The sequence below is a fragment of the Hydra viridissima genome, unplaced genomic scaffold (assembly GCF_058129835.1).
Source record: "Hydra viridissima isolate aposymbiotic clone 2 unplaced genomic scaffold, HvirCarnegie_v1 scaffold_1, whole genome shotgun sequence".
Taxonomy (NCBI): Eukaryota; Metazoa; Cnidaria; class Hydrozoa; order Anthoathecata; family Hydridae; genus Hydra; species Hydra viridissima.
In genome coordinates this window covers 36,777,534-36,794,017 of record NW_028324300.1, presented here as the reverse complement: position 1 = coordinate 36,794,017, position 16,484 = coordinate 36,777,534, and the positions used below count along the sequence as shown (strand labels likewise).

Below are 16,484 nucleotides of genomic sequence, written 5' to 3'. Positions count from 1 at the left end.
CGAAATTAGACATCTAGTATATATAATATATCATTGGTTTTACAGTTTTCGGCTTCTTTTTTAGCTCATATGAGTTTCTTTGCTGCTCTTTTCTTAAAAGCATTAATAATACCGAACTCTGTAATAATTCGGTAAGCAACATTTAAAATATTAAGTTGATTTTTTTTTTTTGAGAGACTAAATTTTCTCTTAGAAAAAACTCTTCATCTCATTTTCTATCTCTTTTGTTATACTCCCATGTAGTGCTTTATCGAACCTAAAAAGGCGGTGTAATTGTTAAAGCAAAAGCTGTTGTGATTGGTTAAGAAGATAATGGCAAAGGCTGTGCTAGTGGCAAAGGGCTTGAAGATGTTTGTGGATTTAACACTAGTACCTGTTGATTGATGCTGATTTTGTTGATGCTGTTTTTGTTGTTTTGTGGAAATAACCCAGTATATTGTAGTGGTGTAAAGTGTCCTTCAGCATTACAGTAAATTGTTCACTGTATAATGGATTTTTTTTATTGTTACTAGTGAGTTTTGCATCCTTTTTACACACTTAACGATTGCTTTGCCTCGATCACTGCAAAAACCAGTTTCATTACAATTCCAAATATGAGAATCGGAGAAGTAATACCAGACAGTTAACAATCTTTAGTGAAAACTTCAAAATGATCATTAACTACTTCTTGCGTGCAAGAAGCGGCTCTAATAGTTTGTTAAGTTGTAAATTTTTGTTGTGGAAATGTCTTTTGACCATCAGTTCATAAATATGTTCAAACCAGGCTTTATCAGGCCTGCCATTTTTGAATATATTTGATTGATTTGGGCGATGAAGGTAGCTTCGTACAAAGTTTATGACGAAGAAACAAATTAAAATAACTAGATACCTCTAAAACAAAGATTTTAAAATGACAAATCATAGCGACAATAAAATAGTTATATACAAAAATCAAAAATAATTGGAGTTTTTAACAGTGGATAATCATATTATTACGTTTAATATTCAATTGGTCAGACCAATCGGACGATTGGTCTGACCAATTGAATATTAAACGTTATCATTTACGTTTTAAAAAATCAAATTTCTTCTGAAAAATGATTTTTTAAAACGTAAATGATAATTCTATTCACAGAACATTATTTTCCAATCTAAAAAAATATAAAAAATTGCTAGCTCAACTCAAACCCCGCTTCAGCTTCGATAGCATAGATGAGTCTTGTTTTCAGGATTTCGCTGTTCTTATAAATCGGAAGCTTTAAAAAGTTCATGCAAGTACTTGCGGTCGGTAAACGGTCCTCTTCTCCGCCTCCGTGCACACAGAAACGAGGATATAACTCCTAAAAGATGACCAAAAAAAAAATTTCAAAGAATATTTTTAGCAATATTTAAGCAATATTTTAACTAAAAAAAAAAAAAAAAAAAAAAAAAAATTAAAAACTTAAATTTTGTTTTTAAGACTTGAATGATCATTTTACAATGAACTTATCCTAAAAATCAACTTAATCAGACTGTTAACATGTTTTGATCAATTTTGTGCCTTAGTCGCAGAAAAGTTCACTGAAATGATCAAACGTCTCAAGGTAAATCAATGTAAATTGATTCACTTATTCACATGAATAAAGACAACCATACCGTAAAGCCGAGCAGAGGAGGTCTGGAGCAGCTTGTGACAAATTTTAAAAAAAGTCTTTTTTGATGGTCAGTAAGTTCTTCCAAGATCTTCCAGAATTCTTCTATATAAGGATCTTCAGGGGTAAAAGAACCAGAATAACTTGTATTTCGTCTTAAATCTTCTATGTCGATTGGTACTTGCGCACCCGAAATAAGAATCTGAAAAAATACTCAGATATTATATATGATTATGTATGTAAGGATGCATGAGTGTATGCATGGTACGTATGCATTGGGCAATAAATACGAACCAAAACCTTTTGCACCTGTAACTCTCTTTGATCAAACATCTGCAACCATTCTATGTTTATAACATCTGCTAGCCCAGAACGAAAAGCGTTGCAATGTGTCCGGATCTTTATTAAAATTAAAAATAGATAAAAATAGGTTGGCTTAAAGAATGAAATTTAGTTTTTTACTCTTGTTAAACTCTGTATTAATATGAGAGTGAAAAAACTTAAAATAAACTGAATGTCATGGGTAGAAAATATTAATAAAGAAGTAAGAAAACGGAAATATTTGAAACTAGTATGAGCTAATCGAGCTCAGTTTACTGACTTGCTTGTTCAATCTGTAATCCGCCATTAGGTGAATGTATTCAATTTTATTAGAATTAGTAACAGATATATCTTTCCCCCCGGGCTTTAGTTCAAGAACCTAAAAGCAAAAAGTTTTGAATTATTTTTATAATTTTTAACTGCGGACAAAAAAGATATAAAAGATCAAAGACTGAGCGTTGTATTTTTTACAACTCAAGTAATCAATTTAAACGTTTTAAAAACGTTACTTTGGTTTCGCCGTACTCATTATTTGCAACAGTGAAATTTAACGAAAGATCTTCAACATCTTCTCTGTAGTTTTTCAAATATAATAAATTCCTAAAAATAGACGAATGGCTCAATTTAAATGCACAGTATCTGTGAAATGGAATACTCAACGTCAAGCAAAAATTCACGGCAAAATTTAATACCGCTCCTTTTTTTTCTTTAAATTCTAGCAATTCAGTTTTCAGCAAAAAACCTGAATACCTCAATAAATTGATATAAAAACAAGTTTTAACATTTTAGGACATATAATAGCCGTAATTTTCGAAATTGCTTGCTGACCATATTATAAATAAACTCGCTGACTTACCGAATTAAATTAGAACATGGTAGCTGAAAAACATCCAGTATAAATGAAAATTACCTGTATAGTTCAGGATCCAATGATTCTAAATGATGAATGTCCACATCAGAGCCGGCTTTATTCAAAAGTTTACATAAAAAGAAATCAGCTAGGGGTAATTCCACCATCATGGATTCATATATAACTTTTCCCAGCATCCTTCCGAGAAAATGTAAATGTTTTAAGTAATCTGGATGAATAAGACCGATATCGGGGTTGGGATAAAGAAGTTGTTGCGATGTTGTTTTAAAAAAACCAATACTCGGATCAAAACCGCTCCGAAGAAGTTGTGACATAAATTCGCTGTGAAATAACAAAAGTTAGTTATAATTATAAAAATCATTAAAAAAAAAATACTAATAATACACTTGAGATAAACTTGGTAAAATAATTCTATTACAATATTCATAATACAAATTTATTTCTAAGGGTTAGTGCTAGAAGTGCCTATATCGCACAAAATCAGCACACCAAATAACACAGTAATTAGATTTAACGTTAGACTGTGTAATCAATCTTTTAGTGATATACGCTAGTAAGCAAAAGTTTTTGCTTAATTCGATATTATCGATTTTGCATTCGGAATGCATCTAAATATACTGTCTTTAGATGAAAACGCACCAACAAAAAAAAAAACAGCTGAAAAGATGATTTTGTTCGAAATTTGTAATAATTATTTAAAAACATGTAATATGCTAAAAACAGCTCATAAGAAAAAAACATTTTTTATTACAAATGATCACATGTAATTCAATAATGAGTGTACCCAATCTTTTTTTTTTATACATTCAGTCCGGCGAATATATATGGACGAAATTTAATTGGAAACTATTTTTTGTTGTATTTCTTGCCAAATAGAATTTATTTGGTTCCATAACTCATTCCTTGTACTTGCTGAATTAGCATTTCTCAATAAGCAGCGTCCAATCAAATCCCAAAGTTCTTAATTGGTTATAAATCTGGAGTGTGCTGGCCTAGGTATAACATATAAATTACTTTCGTCTAAAAACCTTAGTGTTCACTTTACCACGTGAGATCTGGCATCGTCCTGTTGAAATATCCCATTTATAACACCTTGTACAAAGGAGAGTTCTACAAGTTCCAAAACATTTTCAATATAACTGGTGGCAGTTATCGTACCTGGAAGAAACACTAAGGGTGACCTAGAATTATATGCAATAACACCCCATACCATGATCACAATAGAAGGTGCAATATGTTGCTTTAAAACAAAAGGTGTCTTCATCTCTTTCTGACACTGTTCATTGTACATTTATTCTGCCATTATGAGCCCATAAATAAGAGCAGTATTCATTGCTAACGATTAAATTCTTCCATTTTTCACCCAATTGTCGTCTTAATACAACAACTGACTTAAGACAACTGAAGACTGTATAATAAATGATACAAATTCTTTTTTTACATTCGTAAAAGCATTAATTTAATAGTTCACTATTTCGAATCAATGCTTCTTAGAAATTCAAATGTATACCCAAAATATAAACAATTATTAAAAATTCTAAATAACTTGCAAGTGAATTTTACAGTAGTGCAATACCTATTGCAGATATTGTCCATATTTTAATTACACTTTTAAATAATTTTTGTGTGTTTAAGTATTTATAGTTGCATCATTAATTTTATCCATTTGTTTTCATATTTTTTTATTTGAAAAAAAAAAAAAATAGTGTTGTACTAACTGCAAATTGAAACACTATTGATCCATGGAATGTTTCCGTTTTTTAACTTTTTATTAAGTTTTGGTAAGATATACATTTTGGTAAGTACCCTAGTCCATTTATTGGTTAATATTGATAATTTCATTTAATAGAATGATTTTTTAAATAACTTTTTATTTATTTTATTAATTTTATACACAATTCAAAATTGATTCAATTTCATTACTGCAATGTTACATATTTTACATGAAAAATGAAAAACAGTGTGAACATTTCATTGAACTATTTACTAAAATTAAAATTCTATTTGATGGTTATTCTCATGAAAGGTTTTACTCAAAAAGAATGAAAATTTGGAAATTACGCATTAAGAGTTATGCACACTTTGACACGCTTTAAAAGTACAGAAAGAAAAACACAAGGAATTGTTGTGGCAGGTCAAAATGTACTTTAGAAAGTGATGACAAACATATTATAGTCAGAAGCAAAAGAAATAGAAAACTTCCAGCAATAACAATAAAAAAAAAAGTTAAATCAAACAAGACAAACTCCAACATTAAGGTATATGGCAAATAGTCAATTGCATAGTGCAGGTCTATTGTGTGTGAATTATTTAAAAACCATACAGGCCCAAAAAACTCATGATATGGCCTCTATAGTCACCTGATCTTAATCTAATTGTAAGATAAAATTGTAAGACGAGCTAGATAGAAGTTTGCAGGGTGGCTCTGAAAGTATTTAGAAGACACCTGGAGAAATTGTAACTGTGAAACAATCAAAAAGTTGGCAAAAAGTTGAATGCCAAATTTATGTAAAACTGCCATTTATGCTCAAGAAGGTCATGTTGATGAACGCAAAATTGAGTCAAAGTCTTTTATTTATGTTATTCTTTAACAGAATAAATCACAATTAATTAGCAGTTTGTTTAAATAATGTGTAAGCCAGTGTTGAGTATCAAACTTATTCCTTATAGTATAATGTCTTTTACTAATATTAATACCTTTAACCAAAAACTTTTGCATGCTAGTGTAAGTCAGCCACTCTAACAAATAGTTTCTGTAATCAAATGATTATAATGCAAACAAAAAAAATCCTGTCTCCTAAACAATTCATATTTTTGACATAGGCACTTCTATACTAATCCTTGAGAATAATATTACTAAATTGGTCTATTACTAAATTACTAAATTTTATGCTGTTGCAATTTCAAAAACAGTAACTGTAACAAAATTTAACAATTTGAACCATTCATAAGTCGAATCAGTTAACTCCACTTTTTGAATTTCTTTAAGTTTGAGAGTCAACGCACCTGATTGAGTTTTAACTTTTTATATTTATGATAAATTTCTCAAAATATTCAAACAACACTTTAAAAATGCAAAATGGAAATTGAACAGTCAATAAATTGGTAAACATTAAGCAACTAATGATTGAAAATTTTTTTTTTTTAAATTTTAATTTAACGGAATATTTCTTATTTCATGTTTAACATTCATACCTGCCTACAATTCAAGATTAGTTTTTATCTCTATACAAATCTAAGTAAAAAAAAACTGCAATGCTGTTGCAAAAAATTGAGCTGATTATTGTAGGAATAAAGTAGCTAGAGGTAGGAAAAATTACAGCACTATACAGCTGTTTTTGAACTGTAACACAATGCAATGTCATTATTTTAAAATGCCCTAACATTAAGCAATCCAAAGTTAAATCATGACATCATCGTTCAATTAAATAAAAACATATAAGAAAATCAAAACAATAAAAAAATATTAAAAAATTTTTTTTTTACTTGAAAACATTGTTAAAATCTGATTTAAAAATAGTTTATAAAAATGATACACATTTAAGACTGAAAATTGTATCAAAGCCTTTTTTGTTACACTTATCAAAAGATTATCAGAGAAATTGATTAAAAAGTTAAAAAATAATTTTCTGAACAATTTTTATGAGTCTTGTAGTTGTTCAAATTGATGTGTCCATTATGACTATAATTGTTAAACTTAATATAATAAAATTTATCATACTTGTTAAATATGATAATAAAAATTTTTTCAAATGTTTTTACTAATAAAGATTGAAACAAATATTTATTGCTATAAATATTGTAAACTTTTAAATATATAAATAGAAACTTATAAACTTATAAATAGAGTAAACTTTTTAGATAATATAACTAGACTCACCGAAAGACACCCCCACCATCAATACCTGCCTCATCCAATCCTTGTGCATTGATCATATGAATTCGTATTACTTTTTTGATGTTGTCTGCTCGATCCTGAGATAGCTGGTCATATGCATCTTGATACAAATATTTACGGTTTATAGTTATGTTTATACTGTGGGACGGTAGAACATTCTGGTATATATTTTGACTCTCCTTCTTATCTTCAGATAGAATCCGCTGAAAGATCTGTTTAAAAAATAAAATATTATTTTTAAAAGAACTGGAGAATTTTTTTATTGCACATGCTTAATTGAAGAAAATTTCTTTAATTAAGCATGACACAATAGCTTATATAGCTACAATGCTATTAATCTACATAATATATAAGATCAGATTTAAATTAATGCTAAATCTCAAGATGGTAAAGATTACTTCTTGATGCAAACTTGAAAGTATAAAGTCAAATTTTTTTTTTTTAATTCAATTATTTTATCTAGCATTTTCATTGGCACCACGACCTGCAATATTTTTAGGTAAATATTTATTCTCTATACAGTGTGATTAAACCTAGTCACAAAGACAACTTCATTAACATGAACATCTTCATCAGCGAAAACATTTTCATCAACAAAAAATAATCAATAAATTCAACTCTTGAAGGATTTGTTGTTTTTAATTGATTGGGATTAAATAAAGATAAATACTCAAAACTTACCCTAACACGTTGCAAGAATGGAACTGCAAAGGGTATATACTTAAGCACTGCCAAATTCCTTAAGTTAAGTAAGGACATTCCAGGTTTCAATATTTTTTTTTCTTCTGTCTCTTGCTCTTCCAAAAAAGTACTGACATTTAGATTTTCTTGACTTATTGCAGCACGATCAGAAAGCCAATGGTTTTCAGGACAGAATCGATGACGGCAGTCACGAGCATACAACTGTTTTACAAAAGCTGTTGCCATCTGTTTAAAATTAAATTTACTTTACTCATCAATTTAACAGCATTAAAATCATAGTTACAGCTATGACCTATAAACATTAAGTTTGATTTAGTAGGTAGTTTTTGGTGACCTTAAATTAAAACCTAACTTTTTATAACCCTGAAAAATAAAAATAAAAACTGTTACCTGGCAACTAAATACGCACTTGGAGAAAAACTTTTTGTCCACTGTCTTACTTTCAGGATACATCAGCATAATTAACCCTAAAATGGAGTCTCTAACAATAGTAGACATTTCCACCATTTCTGCCAAAGTGAAAGGCATTAAAGACAGTACACCATCTAAAAAATAAAGCAACATTAAACAATCTAGTGTTCATTAAAAACACTGCATTTTTTAAAATTTTATTTGAAATATGGTAAACAATTATGTACAAAACAGAAACTTACCTGTACTTGTAGAGTAGAAATCAAAATCATATATTGAAAAAAGTGCATATTTAAACAATGCACTGAAGACAGTTAACAGCTGCATAGACTCTTTAACATGAGCTATATTACTATTTAGTGACAAATGAAAAACCAGCTGTATTTGCTTTCTACAAATTCAAGAAAACAACACTATGAAAAAACAAACCTAAAAAAGATTGTTTCAGTATTTCTTAATCAATATTCCTATGAAAAATAAGTATAAATTTTTTGGTTTCGGTAAAAAGATTTTCCCTAATGTTATAACTTATATGAACCCTTTTCAGAGGTTTATACCTACTAACAGAGGATACTGGCCGTAGCAACTGTTTCCAGCAGAGTCGCAAAAATTGTTTGCAAAATGCAAGATTATTTAAAACTCTTGACTTATGGACAGATATACGCAGTTTGAACAACATATGAAATGCAATATAACATAAATCATCAACTACATTCCCAGCAACATATCTAAAATAATAATTCTAGATAAGAAAATGTTTACAATCACATATTTGATGCAAACACTTTAACTGATATTTTTAAACTAATTTACTACAAATATATTTACAAAAGCTATGTATTATAAATATACTTGCTAGCGATTTAATTTTTAATAACTTTTGTAAATAATTTGAACATAGTATTTTTAACAATGAACATTAGAAATAAATATTAAAAAATGAAGTGACAAAAATTATAAATAATAATAAAAATTGAAACCTGTCTTCAAGTGCATGTAACAGTGGTGATACAACATGCTTCTCATTTATGATTTCAATGCATCGATCAAGTACATAATTTAAGCAATTTGGTTCAGAAGAGATCTAAATAAAATACAAACCATTTGATGATTTTGTGTTCAACACATTTCGATTCTGATAACTTTTTTCAGGAAAACAACTGAAAGTATCTTTAAAGGAAAATTAAACAGACATACAAATGATGTTGTTTCTGTTTCCATATCTTCGTTATCATCGCTAGAATCACTATGACACTCATCTTTGAAATATACTTCTGCACAATAAAGCATTTTTGAAAAACTTGATAAAAAGAATAAAAAAAAAGATAAAAAAAATGCCTAAGGAATGTTTAAACTTTTATCCATTTGAAAATGAAAAAGCCTAATAGAAAAATTTTCAAAGAAAGTTAATTTTTAGCATTACACAATATACCTTTTTTATGGCATATGTACTTGATCATCAACTTAAGTGATCCAAGAAAACAAGAGACATCTTTAACATTTAACTTATCTACAAAATGACAAAAATAGTACATTAACAAAATTTAAAAGAAATAGATTTCCACATATTAAAAAGTTTGCTGTTATGCATGACATCCAGCATTATTTCTCAGAAATAAATCCCAAAGTGTTTACTAAGAAAAACTAGTTTTCATTATATTATTAAAATCTTTTTCAAATTTAAGATGTGGAAAATTAATATTTTTATGTTATTGTAACAAGAAGCAGACAGTTATGCTACAGATGTTAAAATATATGAAATGACAAATAGAAAACTATACAGTGAAAAAATAAAAACACATTATTTTTAATATAAGTTATTAGCTCAAACATTACCTAGCTGATGCTCACAAAAGGTTAGATATGCATACAGAGTCCAAATACTATGGGAAGATCTTGTATTAGCTATGGCTTTAAGAAATAAATGATTGATTTGAAAGGATGTACTCATTGATGGAACCAAGAAGTAACAAATCTGAGGAGTCATAGCTGGTGACAATAAATCCTCAATGAGTGCAGAATATAACATTCTGTAAATAAAAATACAAAATTAAACAATCAACATCTTGCTTGTTTTAAAATTTTTATTTTTTTCTAAAAACTACTTTTTATAGAAAAAACATTTTCTGATAAACTATAATATGTAAAACGTGTTAGTAATTAGATAAATATATAATACATAAATAGTAAAGTCATCACAATATATACATTTAATTGTTGTTGAAAAACTTCTTTTTGTACATAATTCCTGTTGGTACTATATACATGCTACAGAATACAATAAATACTACAATAAAATATTTTAACACTACTACAACTTAACTTCTCCTAATTTCTTTACTTTGACTTGTTTTCAGCATGCTTTAATACAATTTCTTCGTTGTTAAAATAAAAGTTAAAAAATATAATTTATCAATAAAATCAATAAAATTGGGGGATGTCCATTAACGCATATTATTAAGTGTTATTTATCAAAAATTGTTTTAACCTCTGGTTTTAAAAATCAATTTCCTCTTAACCACTAATTACTTGTGTGGGGATCCTGTGGATCCCAAACACTACGAATTTATTTTAAAAAAACCCTCTTAATCAGTATTGAATTTAAACTGTTTAGTGTCAAATTAGGTTTTATAGTGATTTTAAAGTGTTCAGAGGTCCATTAGACCCCACACATCAAACTAAGGGTTTATAAGAGTCGAGAAAAAACTAGGCTAATAAACTTTTTTTCAAAAGTTTTATTAGAGCCAATTGAATTGTTTTAAATAATTAACAGTGCATTAATTTTTAGTAATTGTACATAACAGACATATCAGAAATACCCTAGATTCACCCATGCTAGCATTATATTTAACTGTATATTACCATTTTATTTCAACTTACATAAATTTGGATTCAGTTACAGTATCATCACTATGTATTGAGCTCAGTTTAACAGCTTTCAAAACAAGATCACGTGCAGCACCAGAAAATGGAGTTGGAGGATGGATGCAAGGTTCTAGACTTGAAGGAACTCTGGCATTTATCAGTTTGCAAAGATACCTAAAGTAACCTAAATATATCATTTAGATAAACAATTATAGTGAAAAATTATAGTGAAAAATTATTAAAATGCATGCACAAGTGGGAGGAGACAAAGCTTTAAAATAATTTTTTTTTTATATTCTAAAAATTCTAAAAAATAAATACTAAATGAAAAATAAAAATTATATTATAACACTCCTCTTATTTGGAATTCATAATTTAGGCTTTTTATTTACTTATTATAATATTTTATAGCAGAATTAGGATTAAATTAGTAGAAATCATGAGAGAAAAATTAAAAAACAAAATCAAGAAATATCAGTAATAAAGTATTAAGGCAATATACTTTTTTTTTTCCACAATAAAATAATAAACTAAATAAAGCTATAGTAAAATAAGAAGTTTAAAGCCATAAATCTATGACCTCTGCTTTTTCAACGAATGCACTTCGCATATCTCAGAAATATTCAACTGCAAGCACATCAAAACAAAAATGTTTAAAAATATTTCTTGAAATACTAAATATGCAACAGACCTTTTTGCACAAGAAACAAGATAATAGAAGTTGACGTATTTTCAGCTTTCTGCTGACCAAAGCAGATATATGGCATACTTTCTGTGAAAACCTCTAGCATTCGTAGTGGTATTGCTAAATTAATATTTGGCATTTCAAGAGATCTGAAAAAATTTAAAGCAAAATCTTTTAGACAAATTTTCAGACACAAGTCTATTTATGTTAGTTAATGTAACCAAAAGTATTATATAAGATGACAACACAATTACATTAAAACAAAAATTACCTGCAGCAGATAAAAAGAAGTTTTTTTAGTTTCAGGAGCCAACCTGCTTCGTCTTTCAATAATAGTTTTTGAAGCTGTTTAGATGAATGAAGCTTTAGTACAGACTGACTAACAATAATCTAAAAAATGAAAAAACATGGTTTATCTCTGTTAAAGAAGCTAACCAATGTAAAAACAGAACCTTAGTGGAACTATAATTATTAGGTACTTTTATTAGTACCAAGTTAAATCAGATTTTTCATTTTGCAAAATTAATTGAAAAAAAAGAAAAAATGCTTTTTTATTACTTTAAAATACATTTTTTACTTTATAATGTTTTCAATAGCAGGGCTCAAAGTAAAATAAAAAATGTAATTATAAATGGAATAACTTTATGAAAATAATTGCAATGTGATTAACAAAATATTAGATACATTTCATTCATCATGACCTTTTCAATGAAAGAAAAGCAAAAGAAAGTTAAATGCTTTATTCTGTATACCTATTTTACCAGTTACAACATTATTTTGCATAATTACTTTAATAAAAAAGTTTTTAAAAAAAATCATTATTTCAAAACTAAGAATTTCAAATGTTAAATTTCATTTGCAGAGTTACATATGTTAAAGGTTTTTATGAAAACTTACAAGTCTTTGGTAATCATTACAAGCCTTATAGAAGTAGCATAACTTTTCAATAAGCAAACTCAAAGAATCTGAACCCCCTTCATTTTTTATCAATGAATCAAATATATTGCGCTGTGTAGTACTCTGAAGAAAAAAGAGAAAACTATAAAAAATAAGATTACACACCTTACAAGGTCTCTTTTAAAAAATTTATATAGAGACAAAAATGATTTTTAAAATCTTATATTACTTTCCACATGCAGGAATTTTATGCAACTAAATAAGGGATTTACTATACTTCAAATATTCAGCAAACATTTGAAATTTTCGTCAAATAAAAAAGATTATAATATTTCCTGCCTCTGAAAATGTGCAAAACCTGATTTGTTATTGATCTTTAGCACAAAACAATTTTGCGCATTCCAAAATTAAAAAAGTATTTTTCACATTTACTAAGTTTATTAGGACAAGTACTTTTGGAACTAAAGAATATAAATTGGTGTCTAACAAATCTTGAAATAGTTACATAAGAAAAAAGGATTATACAGCACTATTTATAGCAAAAATTCTGGAAGTTTTATGAAAATAATTTTAAAACACATACAAAAAAAAAAAAAAAAAAATTTTTTTTGGATTGCAATAAGGAAAATTTAGGCTCACCATTCACCATATATTCAAATCATTTATGGTTTATGCAGGTTGAAAATATACCACTACTATTCATATGTAAAACTAATAATATACACTTTCTAAGCTTTAGTAGTATATAGTTATTACTATAATAACTAATTGCTTTGATAGCTGGGCATTAAAAAAAATAATTAAAAATTTAATTTTAATAATAGGTACCTTGTTCTAAAAATTACGTTCTAAAGAAAATCATCTTTTAAAAAACAAGTACAAAATAGCACAACTTTTTAAGACTTACAATAACTCTTCTGACAGTAATTCCGCGGTACCATGACTGAATTTTCAAGGCAGCGATATTTTGTCGTCTTAACAGCTAGAATCATAAAAATAGGAATTTGATCTACATAGTAAACACCCCATAAATTGAAAAAGAAATGATTTTTTTTCTTGTTTCAAAAAAAATACAAGTTCATCTATTAACTATTATGACAAAATCATCATTCAGGAAATTTTCTTGAATTTAAAAAAGGAAAAATTTTCAATGTAATTTTGCATAACTGCATAATTTACTCTTTGCATAATTATATGAAATTTACAATTTCTCTAATTATGTAATTAGCAGAGTTATAGCAGTAAAACTATTTTATTACAATTTTAGAATATCAATCATAAAGAAGTTGAAAGATTTTTAAAAGTTTTAGGTAATACTATTTTCAGTCTACCATCTTAAATCTTTAACAAAATATTTATAAAAGTTTGTAGAAACTTGACATTTCTTTGAAACATTTCATCAGAAACTTGCATAAGATAGTAGGTTTAAAGTATATTCCTCAGAACTATTACAGTTTTTTAAACAAAAATTGTATATCAGTTTTGTAACAATCATTAAATGAAGTTATATTAGTTGAGGTGGATTCAAACAAAGTCTCCCAATTCATATTTTTTAGAGAATTTTATTTTTTCATTTGAACTAAAACAAATTATGAAATATTTAAATTCAGAACAAAATACAGTACAAAAAAACTTATTGATAATTGTAAATACTGATACGGCTTTTAAATCTAATTATTGCAAAGTATAATTCACATATTTAAAAATGTGTTTGAAAATACCATTAAAATATTTATAAAAAAGTTCAAAAAATTTTGAAATTGTTTCCTCTTTCTAGTTTGTTTCTTCCAAATATAAGTCTTGAAAATAAAACAAAACTTAAAACAATTGATTATGTATTTTAATAAAAATCTGTAATCAATACCTCTCTCTTAGTTCTTTCATCTTTGGCAGACTGTAGAAGAGACTTTTTATCAACCTAAGAAATACATATATGGTCTCATAAAAGTAAAGACACTAGACAAATCAAATGTTGACAATAGCTAACCAAGAGGTGTTATATAACTTAAATGACAAAAAAAAAAAAAAGTAATAAGATTTTGTAACGGCAAATATCTATATATACATAATTTTATGCATATATATAAATACACATTTACATTTCTGTATACACATATTTATATTTGTATACATACATACATACATACATACATACATACATACATACATACATACATACATACATACATACATACATACATACATACATACATACATACATGCATCTGTGAATGCATTTAGTTAAAAATACCTTTTTAGACGCTCCGCCAAGTGAAACTTTTAAACCAGTTTTATGTTGACCATCAAAACTGTACATTTTAATCAATTTAAAACTAAATAAAATGAAAATTCTTCAAAATATTTAAAACTTTTAGTATTACATCAACTAAAAGTAAATTTAAATGCCTACTTAGTTGCAATGTTGTATATATAAATGAAAATATTTTTTAGTTGTATCAAAGTTTAAAGTAAAAAAAGAGCTTTTTAAGTGAAAAAGATGATTTTTATCATGAAGCTTACACAATACACTACTTCAACTCAACCAACTAAAATCTACTATAATATATATATATATATATATATATATATATATATATATATATATATATATATATATATATATATATATATATATATATATATATAAAATTTATAACAACTTCTCAATCAAACGAGATTGCATAAACAAGCACTTGGGGTAAATTTAAAATTATTTACATATTCTGATACTTAATTTTTTTTTTAGATGCAGAAGTGTTTTGCTTCGTCAGCATTAAAGATTTTTACTAATCAGTAATGCCGTAAAAATAGTTCTTATTAGAGATGGGAATCGAAACCCTTAACGGTGCATAGGAACATGATCAAAAACCTTACAACACATCCCCAGAAATTTTTTTTTTGATTATCATCAGAAAACATTTCCTCATTCAAAAAATGTAAAAGACAACTTTTTTTAGTGGGACCCTGAGGAGATATCACATATTTTTGGGGAGTACCAAGGAATTTTGTTGTTCAAGATAGGTAGCTAAGAGACATGGGGCATACCCAAATTTCTAGCATGTTAATACTGGTGTCGAATGAGGATGACTTGCAAAAAACTAGGGTAATTGGAGCTAAACCAATCCCGCCCCAACCCCTTATTGAGCTCTTCCGAGAACTACGTCTCCTTTAATCTTAAAATTTTGTTTTGTTCTATTATAAACTAGATCAAAGTTCATCGACAGATTTCAAGTTTCATCAAAAAATCTCTTTTCATTAAAGATTTATAACCATGCAAAGCTTAAAATTACCTCCAATTACCCCCTGAAATAACTTTAAATGGTCTTTATTTTTAAACGAAAAAGATTTTTTTGATGTAATTTGAAATCTGTCAATGAATTTCGATCTAGTTTAGTAAAAAAAAAGCAAAAAATTGAAAAGGGTTTTTAGGAACCATACCCTAGGGGAGGGCTATTAGGAGTCGAGTAAGGTTTGCTTCAATCACTTATTAACGTAAAAAACAAATTTCTGGTCTTTATGGTTAGATTATGACTAATATTTTACATTTCAAAATCATACTAAACGTTTGTTCATAGGAGGTTTAATATTTTACTTTTTACAAACCATATTCTTGTAAATAGAAAATCACTTTAAAAGTGCTTGTAGTTGTAAGCAACAACCGCATTTTTTAGCGCCTCTATAAAGTTTATGCTGTGCTCTCTAACTTTTCTCATTTGGAAAAACTGATTGAAATCCTGATGAATGAAATTGAGAGATTGTTCGGTCTAGTAACTTAAGCCCATAGAATGTAAGAAGTACAAAAGAAATGCAAGTTTATTTAATAAATGTTCGTCGTAATTTATGAAAATTTTAAGATTCAACTGTTGAAATGGAGTATTTAATTACTAATAGTATAAATTACTTTTTATTAAATTTATACGTTATTTATTTTACTGAAGACTCCACCTTTCATGTCGATGAATTCGATAATATGTTGCTCAACTATGTGAACCTTCAAAGGAATTGTAGCCCTTAGATTTCTATAGATCGTAGAGAACTTCTCTAAATCTTTAACATATGTGGAGCTTAATGATTTTCCAAAACAACCATGGACTATTTCTTCAAAATCTCTAAGTACTTTAATGTATTTGGCAGCGGAAACTCCAAGACTAGACTCCTGAGGTAGTAGTTCAAAGCTGTTTATGTTTTTAAGTAATTTTTTGTTAGCATTGCAAACGATACTAC

General features: G+C 27.4%; 1 protein-coding gene across 1 annotated transcript; it reads right to left on the bottom strand.

Annotated features, from left to right (window-relative positions):
- Nucleotides 1–851: 851 nt before the first annotated feature.
- LOC145192318 (ubiquitin-protein ligase E3C-like) lies at nucleotides 852–14,608 on the bottom strand. The gene is made up of 22 exons (XM_090100637.1): nucleotides 14,512–14,608; nucleotides 14,125–14,178; nucleotides 13,168–13,242; nucleotides 12,261–12,383; nucleotides 11,635–11,753; nucleotides 11,370–11,512; nucleotides 10,694–10,862; nucleotides 9,650–9,843; nucleotides 9,246–9,323; nucleotides 9,011–9,087; nucleotides 8,794–8,897; nucleotides 8,371–8,541; nucleotides 8,056–8,204; nucleotides 7,793–7,947; nucleotides 7,382–7,627; nucleotides 6,683–6,912; nucleotides 2,842–3,123; nucleotides 2,441–2,531; nucleotides 2,212–2,310; nucleotides 1,920–2,009; nucleotides 1,615–1,812; nucleotides 852–1,319 (listed from the first exon to the last, which is right to left on the bottom strand). Exons 1-22 carry the CDS (start codon nucleotides 14,575–14,577, stop codon nucleotides 1,152–1,154), a joined length of 3,081 nt encoding a protein of 1,026 aa, XP_089956763.1. The 5' UTR covers nucleotides 14,578–14,608; the 3' UTR covers nucleotides 852–1,151.
- Between the last annotated feature and the right edge of the window lie 1,876 nt (nucleotides 14,609–16,484).

What these genes read in the sequence shown, in the direction of transcription:
- LOC145192318 (XM_090100637.1), bottom strand. Translation starts at nt 14,577, where the DNA reads ATGTACAGTTTTGATGGTCAACATAAAACTGGTTTAAAAGTTTCACTT. An exon ending in CCAGTATCCTCTGTTAGTAG is followed by an intron (nt 8,205 to 8,370) that starts GTATAAACCTCT and finishes TTGAATTTGTAG; the next exon opens with AAAGCAAATACAGCTGGTTT. An exon ending in ATGAGTACGGCGAAACCAAA is followed by an intron (nt 2,311 to 2,440) that starts GTAACGTTTTTA and finishes TTTTGCTTTTAG; the next exon opens with GTTCTTGAACTAAAGCCCGG.